Source organism: Arachis ipaensis, chromosome B6 (assembly GCF_059453495.1).
Source record: "Arachis ipaensis isolate K30076 ecotype BB chromosome B6, ASM5945349v1, whole genome shotgun sequence".
Lineage (NCBI taxonomy): Eukaryota > Viridiplantae > Streptophyta > Magnoliopsida > Fabales > Fabaceae > Arachis > Arachis ipaensis.
The window spans coordinates 135,827,275-135,843,633 of NC_142441.1; the positions used below are offsets into that span (position 1 = coordinate 135,827,275).

The 16,359-nt window shown below is 36.2% G+C and overlaps 3 protein-coding genes across 3 annotated transcripts; 1 reads left to right on the plus strand and 2 right to left on the minus strand.

The window, feature by feature from the left end:
* The first annotated feature begins 1,133 nt into the window (after window positions 1-1,133).
* Window positions 1,134-2,809, plus strand: LOC148562851 (peptidyl-prolyl cis-trans isomerase FKBP16-3, chloroplastic-like). The gene is made up of 3 exons (XM_088489638.1): window positions 1,134-1,218; window positions 1,874-2,154; window positions 2,744-2,809. Exons 1-3 carry the CDS (start codon window positions 1,134-1,136, stop codon window positions 2,807-2,809), a joined length of 432 nt encoding a protein of 143 aa, XP_088345764.1.
* Window positions 2,810-11,091: 8,282 nt separating this feature from the next.
* Window positions 11,092-12,192, minus strand: LOC148562852 (uncharacterized). Its single transcript, XM_088491025.1, has 3 exons — window positions 11,890-12,192; window positions 11,293-11,692; window positions 11,092-11,204 (listed from the first exon to the last, which is right to left on the minus strand). Exons 1-3 carry the CDS (start codon window positions 12,190-12,192, stop codon window positions 11,092-11,094), a joined length of 816 nt encoding a protein of 271 aa, XP_088347151.1.
* Window positions 12,193-12,198: 6 nt separating this feature from the next.
* On the minus strand, window positions 12,199-13,366 carry LOC107647430 (protein FAR1-RELATED SEQUENCE 5-like). Its single transcript, XM_016351505.1, has 3 exons — window positions 12,867-13,366; window positions 12,379-12,779; window positions 12,199-12,254 (listed from the first exon to the last, which is right to left on the minus strand). The coding sequence occupies exons 1-3, from the start codon at window positions 13,364-13,366 to the stop codon at window positions 12,199-12,201; spliced, it is 957 nt and encodes a 318-aa protein (XP_016206991.1).
* Between the last annotated feature and the right edge of the window lie 2,993 nt (window positions 13,367-16,359).

The window sequence follows — 16,359 nt, forward strand, 5'->3', positions numbered from 1 at the left end:
CTCGGAGGCGGCAACTGTTTTCCGCGTCTCTTGCTCGGTGTCAATGTCAGTCTTGCCCTTGTTGAAGGAATTGTTGCTTTTGTTGTGTTATTTCAGGTTCTTCTCCTCTTTCTTTCATGTTTCAATTCGCGCCAGCATTGCTTTTCGGATATGAAATTGGTTCGTGCATTTGATAATTTTAGGGATTTTTTTAGTGTTGTGCACAATTTGGGGAGGTTTTGGTGGGGAAACGGGTGATTGGCGTAATTTGAAAATTTGGGAAATTTGTGAGAAGATATTCAGATTTCGAAACTTGCATTTTGAATTTTGATATTTTAGCTGTTATATATTTTTAAAATCCCTAAACTGTAGCCTACTTTTTTTTCTTGCCCTAAGAAATTTTTTTGTATATATGAATTCGGTAGCTTCATTAGCTAATAAACAGATTAGCTAAAGTTCTCGAAACCTAATAAATATTGTATTGAAAGATATCAAAACCGGGTTAGTGTGATCTTAGCTTGTTGTTTGAAGATATATATGAATCTGTAAAGGTATGTCTTCTGATTTGCATTTTAATCTTTACAATGATGGTTGCCCGATGTCCAGTGTTATCAATTCACTTTATTTTAGATTTTTTATTTCCTCTGAATGTTGCCCTGGATGAACTTGTTTATTGTGTTGTTTTGGTGTTGAATTCTGGACTTGTGATTGCTGTTTATTGTATTTTTTTTCATTGTTCAAAATAGATGCTGTGAAAGTGTTACTATTTCATTAATTTTTCTTGGTTTGTTGTTGCTGAGTGCTGCTCTGCTTGTTGCTTGGTCCATATTATATGAACTGCAATGATTTCAGTTTGTGAAACTGGTTAAGTCATATGAATTCTGTTTGCTGCTTGCTTGAACCTGGGAAACATACTATTTACTGCTGCTGTTTAATAAACAATTGCTTCTGTTGATGATTCTATTCTTTGCATATTAAATAAAAGATTTGAGTGGTATAAATTATTTTATACTACTACAAGATTTATTAAGGATTAAGATTTTATGTTATCTGTAGGGGAGGAAAAGGAAAAAGAAAAAAAAGAAAAAGAAAAAGATAAAAGGACAGTTTCTGACAGGTGATGTGTTTAAGTGGATTTGGTTTATCCACATCAAATGACATATAATATTACAGCCTTCGACCTTGGATATGATATGCTAACAATGGCTGCTTCTCTCTCCTCTCTACTTCTTCCACTAGGTATCTATTCTATGTGCTGCTTCCTTAAATTTCCAATTGTTTTCTTCATTTCACAACTCAAATAATGTTACATTGTCATTGCTTCTTGTTTCTGTTTTGTTCACAACCTCATATTGTTATTGCTTCCACTCTTGTATAGATTTTAGTTTGAGGAGCACTACTAATTATTGTTTAACTCAATAATCTGTTGTGTCATGTTCTTAGATGAATGATAGTGGTGCTAAAAAGTTGTTTTTTTCTAAGAGGAAAGTAATAAGTAATAACGAATTATTGTTGAGTTAATGAGTTCATGCATTGTATTTACAGGATAGTAAAGGTGAATTCATTGTGACTTTGTAATCCACTTCTGTTTCTGCGAAATTGAAATTTTCTCAACTATTATCACTGCCCCCAGCTTCCATTCTTCAATTTCACTATTCATTTAGGATTTGATTTCTAGACATTGATGGTGAGGTAAAACAATTTCTCCCTGTCATCTAATAGAAATTCAAGAAAGTGCCAAATCATCACAACTATCCACCATGACTTCATATCTTTTTGAATTTCTATTGGCTGAAAGTTTCAAATTGCTTTCAAAGTGTTGGTGCATAGAAATTATTCTCATGGGTTTAACTGTCACAATTGTTTTCTAAAGTATGTAATTTTTTTGGGGTAGGTTCTACTTGTAAAAGTTTGGGCTGCAATCCTCAAGGCATTGCTGCTGACAGGCTTCGATGCTTGGTTCCGCAATACCAAAGATCGGCGGTAAAAGCAAAGGCCTCAGATACAACTGAATGTGCTGCTATGGTTAATAGCAGTTCACGCAGAGACTTTCTTGGATTAGCTTTGGGAGTCTCAAGCCTCTTTGTTGGTTCATTGGAAGGCAAAGGAGCTGGTTTGCCCCCAGAAGATAAGCCGAAACTATGTGATGAAGCTTGTGAGAAGGAGCTTGAAAATGTATGGTGAGAATACATTGTTCCTTTCTCTGCCTCCTTTCTTTGTTTTTCTCTGCTAAGACATTACAAATGGTTGTTGTAAATTGCTAATAATGCTTTGATATTTGATGTAATTGCATTGCATCTCCTGTTTCTACTAATGTTAGTCAACACCTTTCTCAAATGTCAGTTATTTTTAAAGAGAAATTCTTCAAATAAATTTTGGGAAATCAAAGCATTATTAGTATCTAAGCTATTCTTTCCTGATAATAGAATCTATCATTCTTAAAGGAATAGCAGACATTCTTATATTTTCAAAGAATTTGTGCATCATGCAAAGAATATGTTAATAACCAATCTATGTGATTGCACTTAAGTTTTAATATTCACATTTTGAAGACCCTTGATCAATGACCACCATGGAAACATGCTATTTATTGCTTGCGTTAACGTGTAACTATTGATTAACATATCTACAAGTGTTTTAAAGTGGTGTTCTAGTTTTTTCTGGTTGATGGAGTCATTGTTTTATTTGTTGCCACTCACCGATTGTGTACTTTTTTATTATGCCTTTTATTTTTTACGAAGAAGATTTGGATCTGGTTCTGCAGGCTGCAGAGGCTTGGATTGATGTTGAAAGAGTTCATACAATTGCATTAGGAGCCAAGAAGAACTAGTGTCATGATGATCTATCTTTTTTTTTCGGGGAAATTGCAATCAATGGAGTCAGGTTCAGTATAATAGTACTTAGCAATAACTTCTTATACTGCTCTCTGCACCTTCTAAATTTTAATTCTATGGACCTTTTTTTTTTATTTTTTCTTATGGATGTATCTATAAATATGGAGTACAGTAGTGAAGAAAATAGTTCTACTGCAGGTTGCAATAAAGCTTCTTTCAGATAGGAAAAAAATTCATGCAAGTGCTTTGTTGCGGAGGGGAATTTGGACCTTAAATGAAAAAATTTTGTACCGATTTCTCGTCGGTGCTTGAGGAGAATCATAAATTCCTGGTACAAATTTTAATTACTTAATTACTATACTAATTGTATATTGTAATAATCCAGAAGTTTGTGTTAAGCTGACTAAGTTTATTTTTATTCCTATTAGCATAATGCTGATGAATTTTTATAGTAAAATGTGAATGAAAACGGTGAATCAATCTATTCTGATCTTTGTGCAGGATGCTTATCTCCCTCAACGGCTTTTAGATAAATTGATATTCATTTATAATTATGTGGAGATGGCTCGAGTAACAGGTGTCCCAATTTCTTTTCTGCTTGCTAGGGGCCAAAGCATTAAGGTAAAGAAATAATATCTAATTTTTATAATCAATTATTATGATATGTGGAAAATATTTGGCACATGAATTTGACAATAACTTTTTCCCCTCCTTTCCTTACAGGTACTTTCTCAACTTTTAAGGTGACTCCTGAAGATGTTCGAAAACTTAATCTCCCTCCAGAATCAGTGAACAAAACTCCATCTGGGGAAACATTTGTTAAATCAAATTTGCAGAAGGTCTGTTGCTTTTAGTTTGGCATTTTGAGCATAGTTTAGTTTCGTATTATTGTACTTTTAGATTTGCATTTACCAATCAGTGAGCATAGTTTAGTTTCTGTTGCTTTATTATTCTTGATATTTTGCTGTAGGCTAGTATTGGAATGGATAACTTGAACGCTTAATGCACAAAGTGGAGCAGTTTTAGGTTGATTATGATCTTTTACCAAGTATTTAGGCTGATGAGCATCTCTATTAGTGTAATTTGATATATTATGAGCAGTTCTAACTTGTATTGTTTCTGTATTTTTCTTCGGTTTTTAGTTTTGGAATTTGAACTCGAGATTTATTTTGTATTTGAATATTAGTTTTTTAATGTATAAAACAATTATAGTAAATTATATATGTCACTAATTATTGTTTGATATGTCTTGTAATAAAAATTGCATACTATATTTGTAGGTTTGGTAATAAAAAAGGATTGAAAATTTATATTGTGTAGCAATGAAGATCAAGTAAGGAAAAGAATTTTTTTTTAATTTAACAAGGCTTTCGCCACGCTTTTAAAGCGTGGCAGTATATCTTACTATGGCCACGCTTTAAAAGCGTGGCCGTATCTCTTCCTATTGTCACGTTTTAAAAGCGTGGCCATACCTCTCCTTTTGCCACACTTTAAAAGCGTGTCCAGATCTGCCCTATTGCCACGCTTTAAAAGCGTGGCCATATCTCCCACCTACAGCCACGCTTTTAAAAGTGCCAATTTGTAAAAAAGTGTGGCGAAAAAAAAGCATGGCGATAGAGCAACCGCCACCCTTTCATAGGTCACTCTTTCAAAAGCGTGGCGAAAAGCTATCGCCACGCTTTTTTCAGCTTTTCGCCACGCTTCAAAAGCGTGGCAATAGACTTATTTTCTTGTAGTGTAAATGATGGATGTTCAATTTTGTAAGAAAAGATGGATGTAAAAAATGTGACATGACCTACATCATTTAGGTAGCAATTTCTGATGCTGCAAATCTCTACAGCCTAGCAAGCTGGTTATATTAGGACATGTTTTGGTGACTTACGTAATTAGAATTTCAATTTTTTACAGGTATGCTTCCAAGGACCTTGTTTAACTTGATTTTTTTAACTGCCTATGTACTCTTACTGCACAAGACTGTGAGTGTTATGCTGTTGATTTTCACTTTTTTTTTTAAATTAAAGCATGGATAGTAATATCACATGGTTCATGGTTCGTTGGATTAAAGCAAACATGTTTGAAATTTGATGGAGCCTGGGCTTGATATTTTAGTATTTAGTTCTTTATCTGTTTCTGGTTCATTTGATTGACCTTTAATTTCTATAAATGACGGATGTTCAATTTTGTGAGAAAAGATGGATGCAAAAAATGTGACATGATCTACATCATTTAGGTAGCAATTTCTGATGTTGCAAATCTCTGGAGCCTAGCAAGCTGGTTATAGCTGGTTATATTAGGACTTGCTTTGGTGACTTACGTAATTAGAAGTTCATTTTTTTACAGGTATGCTTCCAAGGACCTTGTTTAACTTGATTTTTTTTACTGCCTATGTACTCTTACTGCACACGACTGTGGGTGTTATGCTGTTGATTTTCACATTTTTTTTTAAATTAAAGCATGGATAGTAATATCACATGGTTCATGGATATTTGGATTAAAGCAAACATGTTTTAAATTTGATGGAGCCTGGGCTTGATATTTTAGTAGTTAATTCTTTACCTGTTTCTGGTTCATTTGATTGACCTTTAATTTCTAAAAATGACGGATGTTTAATTTTGTTAGTGGCTAATAGAAAACTTTATTAATATGGGAGTCATTGCAACGACAACTTAATTGTTCATGGCAACGTTTTTATTTTTTAATCCGTCTTGGTACATGATGTTGTGTGTGTACAGAGCTTCGGATTGTTTGCTGTGTTTGCAATTATAGTCAGATGATAATGTGTGTTTCATATCAAGACTTATGGTTGAATGTTTCCTGACAGGCAAGAACCTACTCTAAGTTTCACTTGCTCAACAGCATTTTAATGGGAAAAAAGGTAAGCAGGGTTTTGTATTAACAAAGTTTTGATTCTTTTTATTTCTCATAACTTGTATTGTGTTTATTAATAGAAATTAGTGGAAACGCGATGTTCTCCATGCTACATCAACGGGATGATAACCCACTTGCAAGAAATTGATGCCGATGCGAAGTTAGCTGAGATCGATGCTATTGGGTTTGGCTTTGTGAAGCATATTCCTTGCTGGGCAGTCAAGCAGACGATAATGATTCAACTAGCCAGGGCTTATGATGTGGAGACAGACACACTTATAGTGGATGTTGGGAACATCCCAGTTAGTTCTGAGTTAATAGGAAGGGCGTTAGGGATACCCTCCAATGGTCAGCTCCTTATCTTTCATTGTGAATTTGTTGTCATTTATTTTGCTGTGGGTTTTGCTCTTAGGTATGGTTAAAATTATTCTATTTGCTTATTTTAATCTGAAATGTAGGGGTTGACATTCCGAAAATAGAAAAAAAGAATCCGGCTCACAGAGAAATCAAAGAGCAATTTAAAAAGAAGACAACAACTCAGCTGCGCGACTTCGTTTATGCCTGCCCTATGGACACAGAAGCGGATAGGATAAATTTTAGAAGCCACTTCATATTGGTGGTCATAAAGATGTTCCTCTATCCAACCAGCCAACAAACAATTTCTCCATGGCACATTCCTCCAATTTTGGATGTCTCAGATCCAAGCAAATTTAACTGGGCACAGAAGACATTCAAGTGGCTCGGGAAGGCGATTGAAACACACCAAAATAAGAAGCTTGAAACTTGTGGCGGCTACATGTTTGCCCTAATGGTAAGTTTAATTGTCCGTTTGCTTATTTAGCCCACTTGCGGTAATGCTGAACTAAGAAACCGTACAATCTTTCCATCCAGCTCTTGTACTTTCAGCGGCTAAGGCATGGTGCACTAGAGCGCTGTCAAGAACCAGAGCCATGGTTGACTGCATGGACTGCATCAGAACTTGAAAAGAAGGCAAGCAATGTGATTGATGAGGTACTAGGATGGATGATATATTCTTTATTATAATATAATCCAACTAAGACATTTATAATTTTCTACCTCGGGATTTCGGATGAGTGTTTCGTACGCTCAGTTGACCCTTTGATGTTAGGGTCCCATCGGAAAGAGGGAAAAATTTCGAGAGAAGCCAAAATTACGAACCAGGAAGAATGGGAGAGAATACGCAACTAAAAAAAAGAGCGAAAAGAGAGAATGCAGGAGTAAAGCTCTATAACTTCTAGTGTTTAATTTTAATTGCACAACTGGAGGCACGCTCCTATAGAATTTGGATGTTTTATAGGTTCCACATCAGTGTACTTGTATGTCGAACTAATTGAAGTTGGTATATGGAATTCTCGCTGAATGTACACAGGAATGCAAGGAGGCATCTGTTACAAATGTGGACTATAGGAAACCAGTTGAAACACCATCAAGGACATGTGAATCAAAACTTCCTGGAAGCCCTACAGTGCCACCAGGGGTGAGTTCATCTTAGTGTCTACATGTGTTGGCATCATGAATTAATTACTCTGATCTCCTATTGATGTTGTTCGGGTTTGATGTCGAATATGGGTTTGCGCTGTGTTAGATGTGTTCGATGTTTATGTGTAATTTTATCTGGCTAGGATGTTTACCTAGTGTGATTTATGTTGTTATAAGAATCAACATAGCCTTTTTACGAATTGAGTTTTCTATTGTGGTCATGGATTTGTATGCGAGTATATACCATAGCTGTTTCTTTCTAAAAGCATGAAAATTTGGTGGATATTCCATATTCAGGAAAGCAAGATAGGCACCCGAAGAAAGTTGCTGGTCGTCAGACCCAAATTCGGTAAAGGCAGCCGTACAGCACGTATTGCGGAGACGCGTAAGGAGAGGAGTGCAGTTGTTTCTGACTCCGACGACGACGACCACATGCCAGATATTTCTCCAAAGCACCGTTTATTTGATCACAGCTCAAGCCTGACAGGTGAGCAGCGAAATGAGGATGCCGAACAGTTTGATGCGCATCAAGTTGATCCAATTACACCTTCCACATCACTTGTGCAAGTTACTGAATATGATTTTGACAGGTAAGCTCTATCAGTTTACATCTGTTGTAGATATGTAATGGAGGTATCTTGATTTACGTGTGACTTCCATCCGAGTGCTATCTGAGTTGCCTTACTTTGTTACTTTCGATGCAGAGAGTTTGATTTGAACTTCGTGCGGTGTCCAGAAGTCGAGGAGATACTGATAAAATTTGAACAGAAGAAATACACCAAGCTATTGGAAATGGAACCGCTGAAGACCGTGATGCCGAATAAGTCATAGTGCCAGACCCCGAGTCCCGGAAGGTCTAGATTTTCACTTGGCTTGACACAGCTTGAAAAGCCACCGACCACATCCCCAATCACAGCAGTACATCCAAGTCTTAAGGGTGTTAATTTAGGAAAGGATAAGGAAGACATAGTCCAAGGTTGGATTCTGAACTCTTCCTTCAACGAAGAGGAGCTGTTGGCAACCTATGAAGGTAGGCCATATCTTCGGCTATTGAGGAAGGATCTATGTACTTTGAAAGCACGTGGTTGGGTTAACAGCAACGTAAGTGCTTAATCTCGATGTTTTATTTTCACTTATTGCGTTCTTCGTACACTTTATATCATGATTTTTAATTTTGCACCGCAGATCATTCAATGGATGTGTTACGCATTCAATGATGCACAGTCCAAGAGATTCAAACGTGATTTCTACTATGTCTGTCCGGGCATATTGGTATGAATAATATACTATTTTCGCAACTTATTGTCGACACTTTACAACTTATTGATGCTCTGACAACAAGAAACAGTCATGCAACCGCACAACCTCGAATCATTCCATAACGGGCCAGAAGCGGTGTATAAGGGCCTGGGTCCAAACTTTGGAGACGATTCCAGATTCTTTAACAAAGTGGATGCAGCAAAAAGAAAATGGGTGAGACATTGATGTATTTTACATGTTGCATGATACAGCATATTTAGATGAGAATGTATTTGTTCGTGTCAATTACTCTGCACATTTTGCTAGGTGTTTGTTGCATATGTAGGACAATTCTTGATGTTTTTCCATGATCGATCTGTTGAGTAGTACTTGTTGAATAGAAGGAATTATAATTAGGACGGGTGATGTATCGCCTATTGGTGCCTGTAGATTGGGATGATTGTTTCACTTGTGTAGCATTTGATCTGTTTATGCTTCATGGTACAGATACGGTTAATTTTTTACGCTGTTGTGATGCGTGAATTTTTGTGACTGTGGTTTATTCCGATGTGTTCACGAGGACATTGGTGGCTGTATGCATTTAAAGTGGCAAGGAAAAGGATTGTGGTAATCGATAGTCTTCATGATGAGGCACATGACGATGAAAGGAAGAAACTAGATTCATATACGGTAAGATCAAACACTTCCTTAAGCATTATTCACGAATACATGAACCACTTAAAACATATGCTGAATAGAGATTGCTGAGTGATTTTCAGGGACAGCTAATTGAAGACATGGCGAAGGTGGCCATCCCGACATATGACCGGAGTCCAAATGGCCCAATTTGTGCGTATGCCAAAGTCCCCATGCAACCAAACGGGTAAGTAGTTCAAACCAACAAACCCAATAAATGATTACTTCGCAAGTGGGTTTAGCATAACCATTTTATTGATGGCATCGGTTTTACTTGATTATCTAGTTGGGACTGTGGTATCTATGCCATCAAATTCATGGAGACATGGAATGAAGATTGTAACATAGATGAATGGAATGATGTAAGTTAACATATCGGTCTATGTTTTGGTTGTTTTTACCATCTCATGTTAATTTACAACATTAAACAACGTGCTAATATTTTTAAACACTACATAGGAAATGCTTCTGTCAATGAGATGTGAGATGATGTTAGATATTGTCGTGGGAGCCCATAATGAATCAATCCAGCTTGTGCGATCTTTCTTGGAGCAGAACGATGGACGTGTTCGCCGCAACCGTCAAAGAAACAAGAAAAAGGTGGTTAAATCACCCTTCACAGCACCAAGCACAAGGTCATTGATGGAAAGAGTAGGACAATTACCTGTGAGGAAGACTCGGAAAAGGAGAATGCGATAGTTGTACTTAGTTTTCAAACAATACTCTCAAATCTTCTTAGCTACTTTTTGTGTCTATGGATTGGAGTTTTGTTACAACAGAGTTGCTAAATTATCATGGCAAAATCCATTTATATGGTTTATTTCTATTGCAAAGCATTTGATTTTCTTGCATGTAGTTAACGATTCCTGAAAGCTCTGAGTAAGGAACAACACTGGTATTAACAGCATCCATCAACACACAAGGTGAATCACAACTTACAACTTAAATAACCATCCACTCACATAATAAATCAAACATCCACCTTGTACTACTTGTACCTAATAAGACACTATTCCTTAGTATTATGAATAACCATTCAGAACGTATAGAAATAACCATCCGGTAACCTACTAAGCTGAACATCCGCGATATAATACTTGTAACTACTAACACACCATTCGTAATACACACTTAAAAAAATCCATTCGTAATCCACACTAAAAAACCATACTGGCACAAATAGAAATAACCATCCACTAACCTAACGAAGCGAACATCCGCATTAGAACTATTGTAACTAATATGCCATTCAGAATCCATACTAAAAGTAACCATCCACTAACCTATTGAAACGAACATCCACATTATAACTCATGTAACTAATAACATGCCATTCGTAATCCACACTAAAAGTAACCATCAAGTAACCTATTAATTTGTAATACACGCTAAATAACAATCCGGACACAAATAGAAATAACCATCCGCAAACCTACTAAACCGAACATCCGCATTATAATTCTTGTAATTAATAACACACCCTTCATAATCTACACTAGAAATAACCATCCGAATATCACAAAAAACTAACCATCCACAAGCCTAAGGAATCGAACATCCATATTATACGACATTTAAATAATCAAAGACAAATTGCTAATCCGATAAGAAGTAACCATTCAAACACAAGAAAAATAACCATCAATAATCATAGTAAAGCGAACATCCTAGACATGGCACTCGAAGTTAAACGCACACAAAATCCCAAATTTAATAAATGGTTAAAATATAGATTATACGACATGTATTTATGCAAACAATATTCTACAAACAGTCAAACGACATCCAGAAAAAATATAAACACGCCGGACACGTGAGTAGCATCAAGATAAGGCCCTGGAAATACCAATTTTATAATTTTCTTAGCATAGCCAACCCATACAAAGAAAATATCCATGAAACATAGATATTGAGTTGTAAGACCTAACAAAAGGGACCTCTAATATAACATAATGGATGCTATATCATAAACAATCTAGGTATTGTCGAAGGAGTTTAACAGCAACATGAATCCACCAAGTCCTTGCGAAGCAATCTGCTGAGTGGAAGCCTCCGAATCTTGATTTGCAGTAGATTCTACACGATTATCTAGAAACAAACAAGCTCAATCAAAACCAACTCACTATCGACATAATAAAAACGTTGTAAAAGTGAAGTTTAAATTTAATTATTATACATACGTTGCATAAACTCTTCCGCTTTCTCTGCATGGATTTTTTGATTGATTTATCCAACTCATATCCTAGCCTTTTGCCTTTTGGACGACCCTTAGTGGTTACCTTTGATGGGGCCTGAATGTCCTCTGTGCCGAAAATGGTTGAAGGGTCTGTGGCGATGCTATTGTGTGCAGTAAGGACGGTGTTATTCCGCATCCTGCCACAGTAATCTACTAGCTTGGCCCTTGCATCCTCCAGAATATTGTGCAGCATGTCTGTCTCATCATCACAATCCACTAATTCCTGTGCAACATTGTAGAAATGTGCACACAACCCTCTGAATATGTTGTGGCTTTCATCTAAATGTCTAACGTCGTGGCTACTCTTAATATAGGTGTGCTTGCGCTTTATGCTCTTGCTCTAACAAGGTAGAACATAGCAGGAAGGCACCTCATTCACTTTGTAAGATGAAAGTACTATAAGACAGTGGCAACATAATATACTTGCACTCTTAAACAAGTTGCAATCACATCGAACCGCGTGAGTCAAACGGTCAAAATGGACTACGTAACATACCGGGTCGTCTCATAGACTAGTATTTCCTCTTCCACCTTTACCCAAGCCAAGTCACCCTGTTCATCCACAGCACGAATAGTGCAATCAGCCTTCTTCCCAAACTCCATTTGGACACCCCTAAACATCTCGTTGGTGTACTCTTTTTGAAATTGTCTCTCGATGGCTGATCTAGTTGAACATGGGATTAGACCTCTCGAGTCTGCAGCATTGTCCTCCAATTCCTTCTGCTCCTTTGTTCCTAGGACATTGTCGAACTCGTGGACGAACTGGACCAAACTAGTCTTACAATTTAAGTATCCACCAAAGAAGGAATGCATCCCCTCACTCCTCTGCATACTCCTCATGGAAGCCTAGAATTGACCCTTGAAAAAGATAGGCACCCACATGTGTCGGTCTTCAAACAGATCTAAAAAAGAAACAAACCCACCAAAAACAAAACCATGCATAAGAACGTTTTTCCAGAACAGAATACAAGAACACAACAACATCTAAGCACTTTCGGCACATGATTTTCCTAAAAAGACACAAACCTGATAGCCATCTGTTGTGATGTAAGTTGAACTCATCAATGAACTCAGCCCAATGATCCTCGAAATCATCAACCGACTTAGAGTTCCATATAATGTGATTCAACTCAGCATTCAACTCTTTGAACCTAGAATAACCTTCAAGCTTGTTGTGTATCTTTTCTGTTATATGCCATATGCACCACCGGTATCGTGTATTGGGTAGGACCTTCTTAATTGCACCAAACATAGACTTGCATTGGTCTGTGATGATGCCCTTCGGTGCCGTTCCCATGCACTCCAGCCATTGTGTGAACACCCACTCAAAACTCGGGATCTCCTCACTACCTAGCAGAGCGCAGCCTAGCAAAGTAGACTTACCATGGTGGTTCACACCAATGAAAGCAGCGAACAGAAATCCATGCCTAAAGGACGAACAACTATATTTAGAAACATGAAACTAATAAAAAATAATAAAATAATTAAACAATGTGAACTTAAATACATTTTACCGGTTCATGCTGTATGTGGTATCAAATGAGACCACTTCTCCATAGTATTCATAAGATGCCCTACACCTTGCATCCACCCAAACTGCACTCGTAAACTTGTTATCCTCATTTATATTCACTGCATAAAAATAGTTCGGATTCAACTCCTTCATTCGCATGAAGTAGTTCAGCATCTCCTTGACATATGCGTTGCCATTTGTGGATTGGAGTCTTGATGAAATGTAATTCCTGACGTCCTTCTCTGAGAAGCCCAAGTTCGAAGGCCCACCAACTTCATTGGCTAATGCTAGAAAGGTCTTGTTGGGTCGAATGTCTGCCTCATCATTAACCTCAATGATACACTTCGCATGCATTGTTAACTCCCTATTCTCATGGTAGTGCACCGCCTTCTTAGTTGAACACGGGTGCGAGTGATTTAGTTCAACCTTCAACAAGACCCAATCATGCTTTTCCCTGTCGAACTTTGCAAATATTCTTACTCTGCATCCCATACCTGCCATTGTGTTCTTTCATATGGGTGCCTTGACACAAGACCCCCGGAAACCCTCCCGATTGCAATGGATAGATTGGTTGATCGGTTGCTTTGTCATCCTGTCAAAATTTGTGGCCTGTATCTTACTTATGAAACTAACTTTTTTTTGCATAGGTCGCATAAAAATACTAGGCCAACTTCAAATGCTCAAACTGCATCCCAACTCTTGGTATTTCATCGTCGGCAAGGCAATTATGGTCTGGTAACTGCAAATCAGTTCAAAATAGACATCATTTCAGGCACACGACGATTAATGGTCTATTCAAACATGCGGTTAACGAAAAAACAACAATAAAATAGAGTCTGAACCTCATCAACAAGTTTCGTGTCATCACATCCCAACTCAGTAATTTCCGTACACTCTATGGCCTACAATCAAACATACACAACGTAAATAGATACTATAATAAAATACCGACTAAATACATTTTATTAATACTATATCCAAAAATATGATATTAAAATTTATTAATATGCATGAATTAAACAAATTCAGAACAATGAAAGTATACTCATACAAAGTGGCACCTAACCAGTTAGTATTGTATTTATTATTTATATAGAGAATGCATAAATCCACCACATATCAAGTATCACTACACAAACTAAAATAGAGTCTTCTACTATCATGTAAAAAGTCTCGTTATTAGCTCCTATAATTTTCTTTCATATTTATCCAAATTTGTTAGTGCATGCATGGTTTGATAGCATACAGATGGGGATTCTAACAATTTTAGTCACAACCATGGGCAAAATTTTTGTATTTAATACTATACATATATTCAAAATATGTCAGGGTAACCTATTAAAGAGGTATTGTAACAATTCATCATATCCAGTAAATAAATTTCTAACTTCATCTTCTTTAGAACTTGTCACATGGTTCATTGTAACTAGTTATAAAAGCTTAACAAGAACCCAATCTGTAACTAGTAAGTAGTAACAACTAACTAGTACATTGTATTATAACATTCCACCATTCTAAAAATGTAATTGTTTTCTCTTTTTAGGTAGAAAAAATTCAAACTAATCCTTTCACGGGATCATCCACTTATATATTACACTTTAACTAATAACCACATGAATGGACAAGAACACCATCCAAATTGTTTCTTTTGTAATAAAATATCATAATGGATTAACAATGTTGATCTTTTAATAACCATCTAATTTATATGAAAATAAACATACGTCTGACATAAATAAGATACATTGTTTACCTTGTCCAAATGTTCACTTTTTTCGTTGAACGAATTTAGCATGTTGTCGATCAAATGCGGAGTAATGTCGCCAGTGAAAGAATCTGGCGCGAGACAACTCGGTTCAACAGAATTCTCCTCCATTAAAATGGCTATGAGAGGTGACGTACTTATGAAACGGGAGCCGCAACTCTCCCGTGTATTACACCGGATCAGTCGGTGACGATGAGGCTGCAATGGTGGAAGCTTTGGGCTGCAGGGCTGCACAGTGCGTCTTCACGGAGACCTGGGGTGGGCTGCACGGTGCGCTGATTATGGAGTGTGGTGAAAAAAAATTTCACCTCTTGGGGGGCTGACCGGACATCGGAATAGGGGAGGCAGCGTCGGTCGTGAGTGGGCGGGAAAGACTGGCTTCGTTATTGGTAAGGACCACCAAGAGAGGGATGAGATATGGTTTCAGGGGATAGGAAACGTGTAACTGTTCTTTATCCAAAAAGATGATTTTTTAAATTTTAAAAAATGATTATTATTCTAATTAAATTAATTACACCATTAAATAAACTTAAGAGTAATTTACATTTGTAACCCCATTGTTTATATTGTTCACTAAAATTATTGTTCACCTATACTTTTCTAATTTATAATTACCTAATTTTATCCTCAATTAGACTTCAAGACTCATAGTAGTCTTTCAACCAGTTTTCACCCAACATTAGCCATAAAAAAATTGAGGTGACATGCCACGCTAATATGTTAACACTAGTTGATATGGTGAAGTAAACTTTTTTTTTTGTAATGTAATTTCTATCCCCAATTTAAAACCTTATTTCTCAATTTATGTTTACCAATTGCTGTAATAAGCAAAGCAAAGTTACTAATATATATACTTTGCCATGATTATATATATTGTTTTGTTTTCAAATTGGAAGAGAAGACTCTTGTATATACAATCAATGAGTGTGTATGTATATATAAAATAGCACAAGTATATTTATAATTTGCTAGAGTAGTGAAGAATGTCATTGTCATGCATGCACAAATACAGCTTTATTTTGGCAACTATGTATTCACTTTCAATTTTAAAATTTTCTATGACATGATTGATTATCATGAAAAAAATGAACAAAGGTATCAAATTGGGCACTATTTGACTTTGACCACTATCACTGTATATATATCTTGCAGGTTTTTTTTCATTCACTACATTGCATTATGTAATAATGGTGAAACCTTTTTGTTTCGATTAATAACTTTTTATTAGAAAAAATTTTGCAAAATATTACGTATCCAATCAGAGACGAAGATAGTAAAATAATTTAACTTGTAAATAAAAAATAAAATAAATAAAAAGTGTCTCCAAAAATCACTATAAGAAAATACCTCTATTGTCATGTTTTTAGAGCGTAGCAAAAAATTGAAAAGAGCACAGCAATAACTTTTTTTCACGTTTTTTGAGCTATCGTCGTATTTTTAAAAGGGTTATATCTGCAAGTATGGCGGTTGCTCTATTACCACACTTTTAGTGATCTATCGTCACGCTTTTTACAGATTACCACACTTAAAAGCATGGCCTTATGTGCCACTCTTAAAGCTTGTTTAAGGTCATAAATAACTTTGTTTAATTTACAAACCAAGTTAAAATTAGAGTGTTCAAAGTCTTTTGGGATTGAGACATGTAGACAATTTCATGAAACTGTTTATTTAGAGAAGCATTATAAAAATTATATTGCTTGATTCTCCATCCCTTAGTTAAAATTATAGT

What these genes read in the sequence shown, in the direction of transcription:
- LOC148562851 (XM_088489638.1), top strand. Translation starts at nt 1,134, where the DNA reads ATGACATATAATATTACAGCCTTCGACCTTGGATATGATATGCTAACA. An exon ending in CTCTCTACTTCTTCCACTAG is followed by an intron (nt 1,219 to 1,873) that starts GTATCTATTCTA and finishes TTTTTGGGGTAG; the next exon opens with GTTCTACTTGTAAAAGTTTG. An exon ending in GTGAGAAGGAGCTTGAAAAT is followed by an intron (nt 2,155 to 2,743) that starts GTATGGTGAGAA and finishes CTGGTTCTGCAG; the next exon opens with GCTGCAGAGGCTTGGATTGA.
- LOC148562852 (XM_088491025.1), bottom strand. Translation starts at nt 12,192, where the DNA reads ATGAGGAGTATGCAGAGGAGTGAGGGGATGCATTCCTTCTTTGGTGGA. An exon ending in AACAGGGTGACTTGGCTTGG is followed by an intron (nt 11,693 to 11,889) that starts GTAAAGGTGGAA and finishes CTACCTTGTTAG; the next exon opens with AGCAAGAGCATAAAGCGCAA. An exon ending in GAAGAGTTTATGCAACGTAT is followed by an intron (nt 11,205 to 11,292) that starts GTATAATAATTA and finishes GTTTGTTTCTAG; the next exon opens with ATAATCGTGTAGAATCTACT.
- LOC107647430 (XM_016351505.1), bottom strand. Translation starts at nt 13,366, where the DNA reads ATGGCAGGTATGGGATGCAGAGTAAGAATATTTGCAAAGTTCGACAGG. An exon ending in ACCACATACAGCATGAACCG is followed by an intron (nt 12,780 to 12,866) that starts GTAAAATGTATT and finishes TTCGTCCTTTAG; the next exon opens with GCATGGATTTCTGTTCGCTG. An exon ending in TCACAACAGATGGCTATCAG is followed by an intron (nt 12,255 to 12,378) that starts GTTTGTGTCTTT and finishes TTTCTTTTTTAG; the next exon opens with ATCTGTTTGAAGACCGACAC.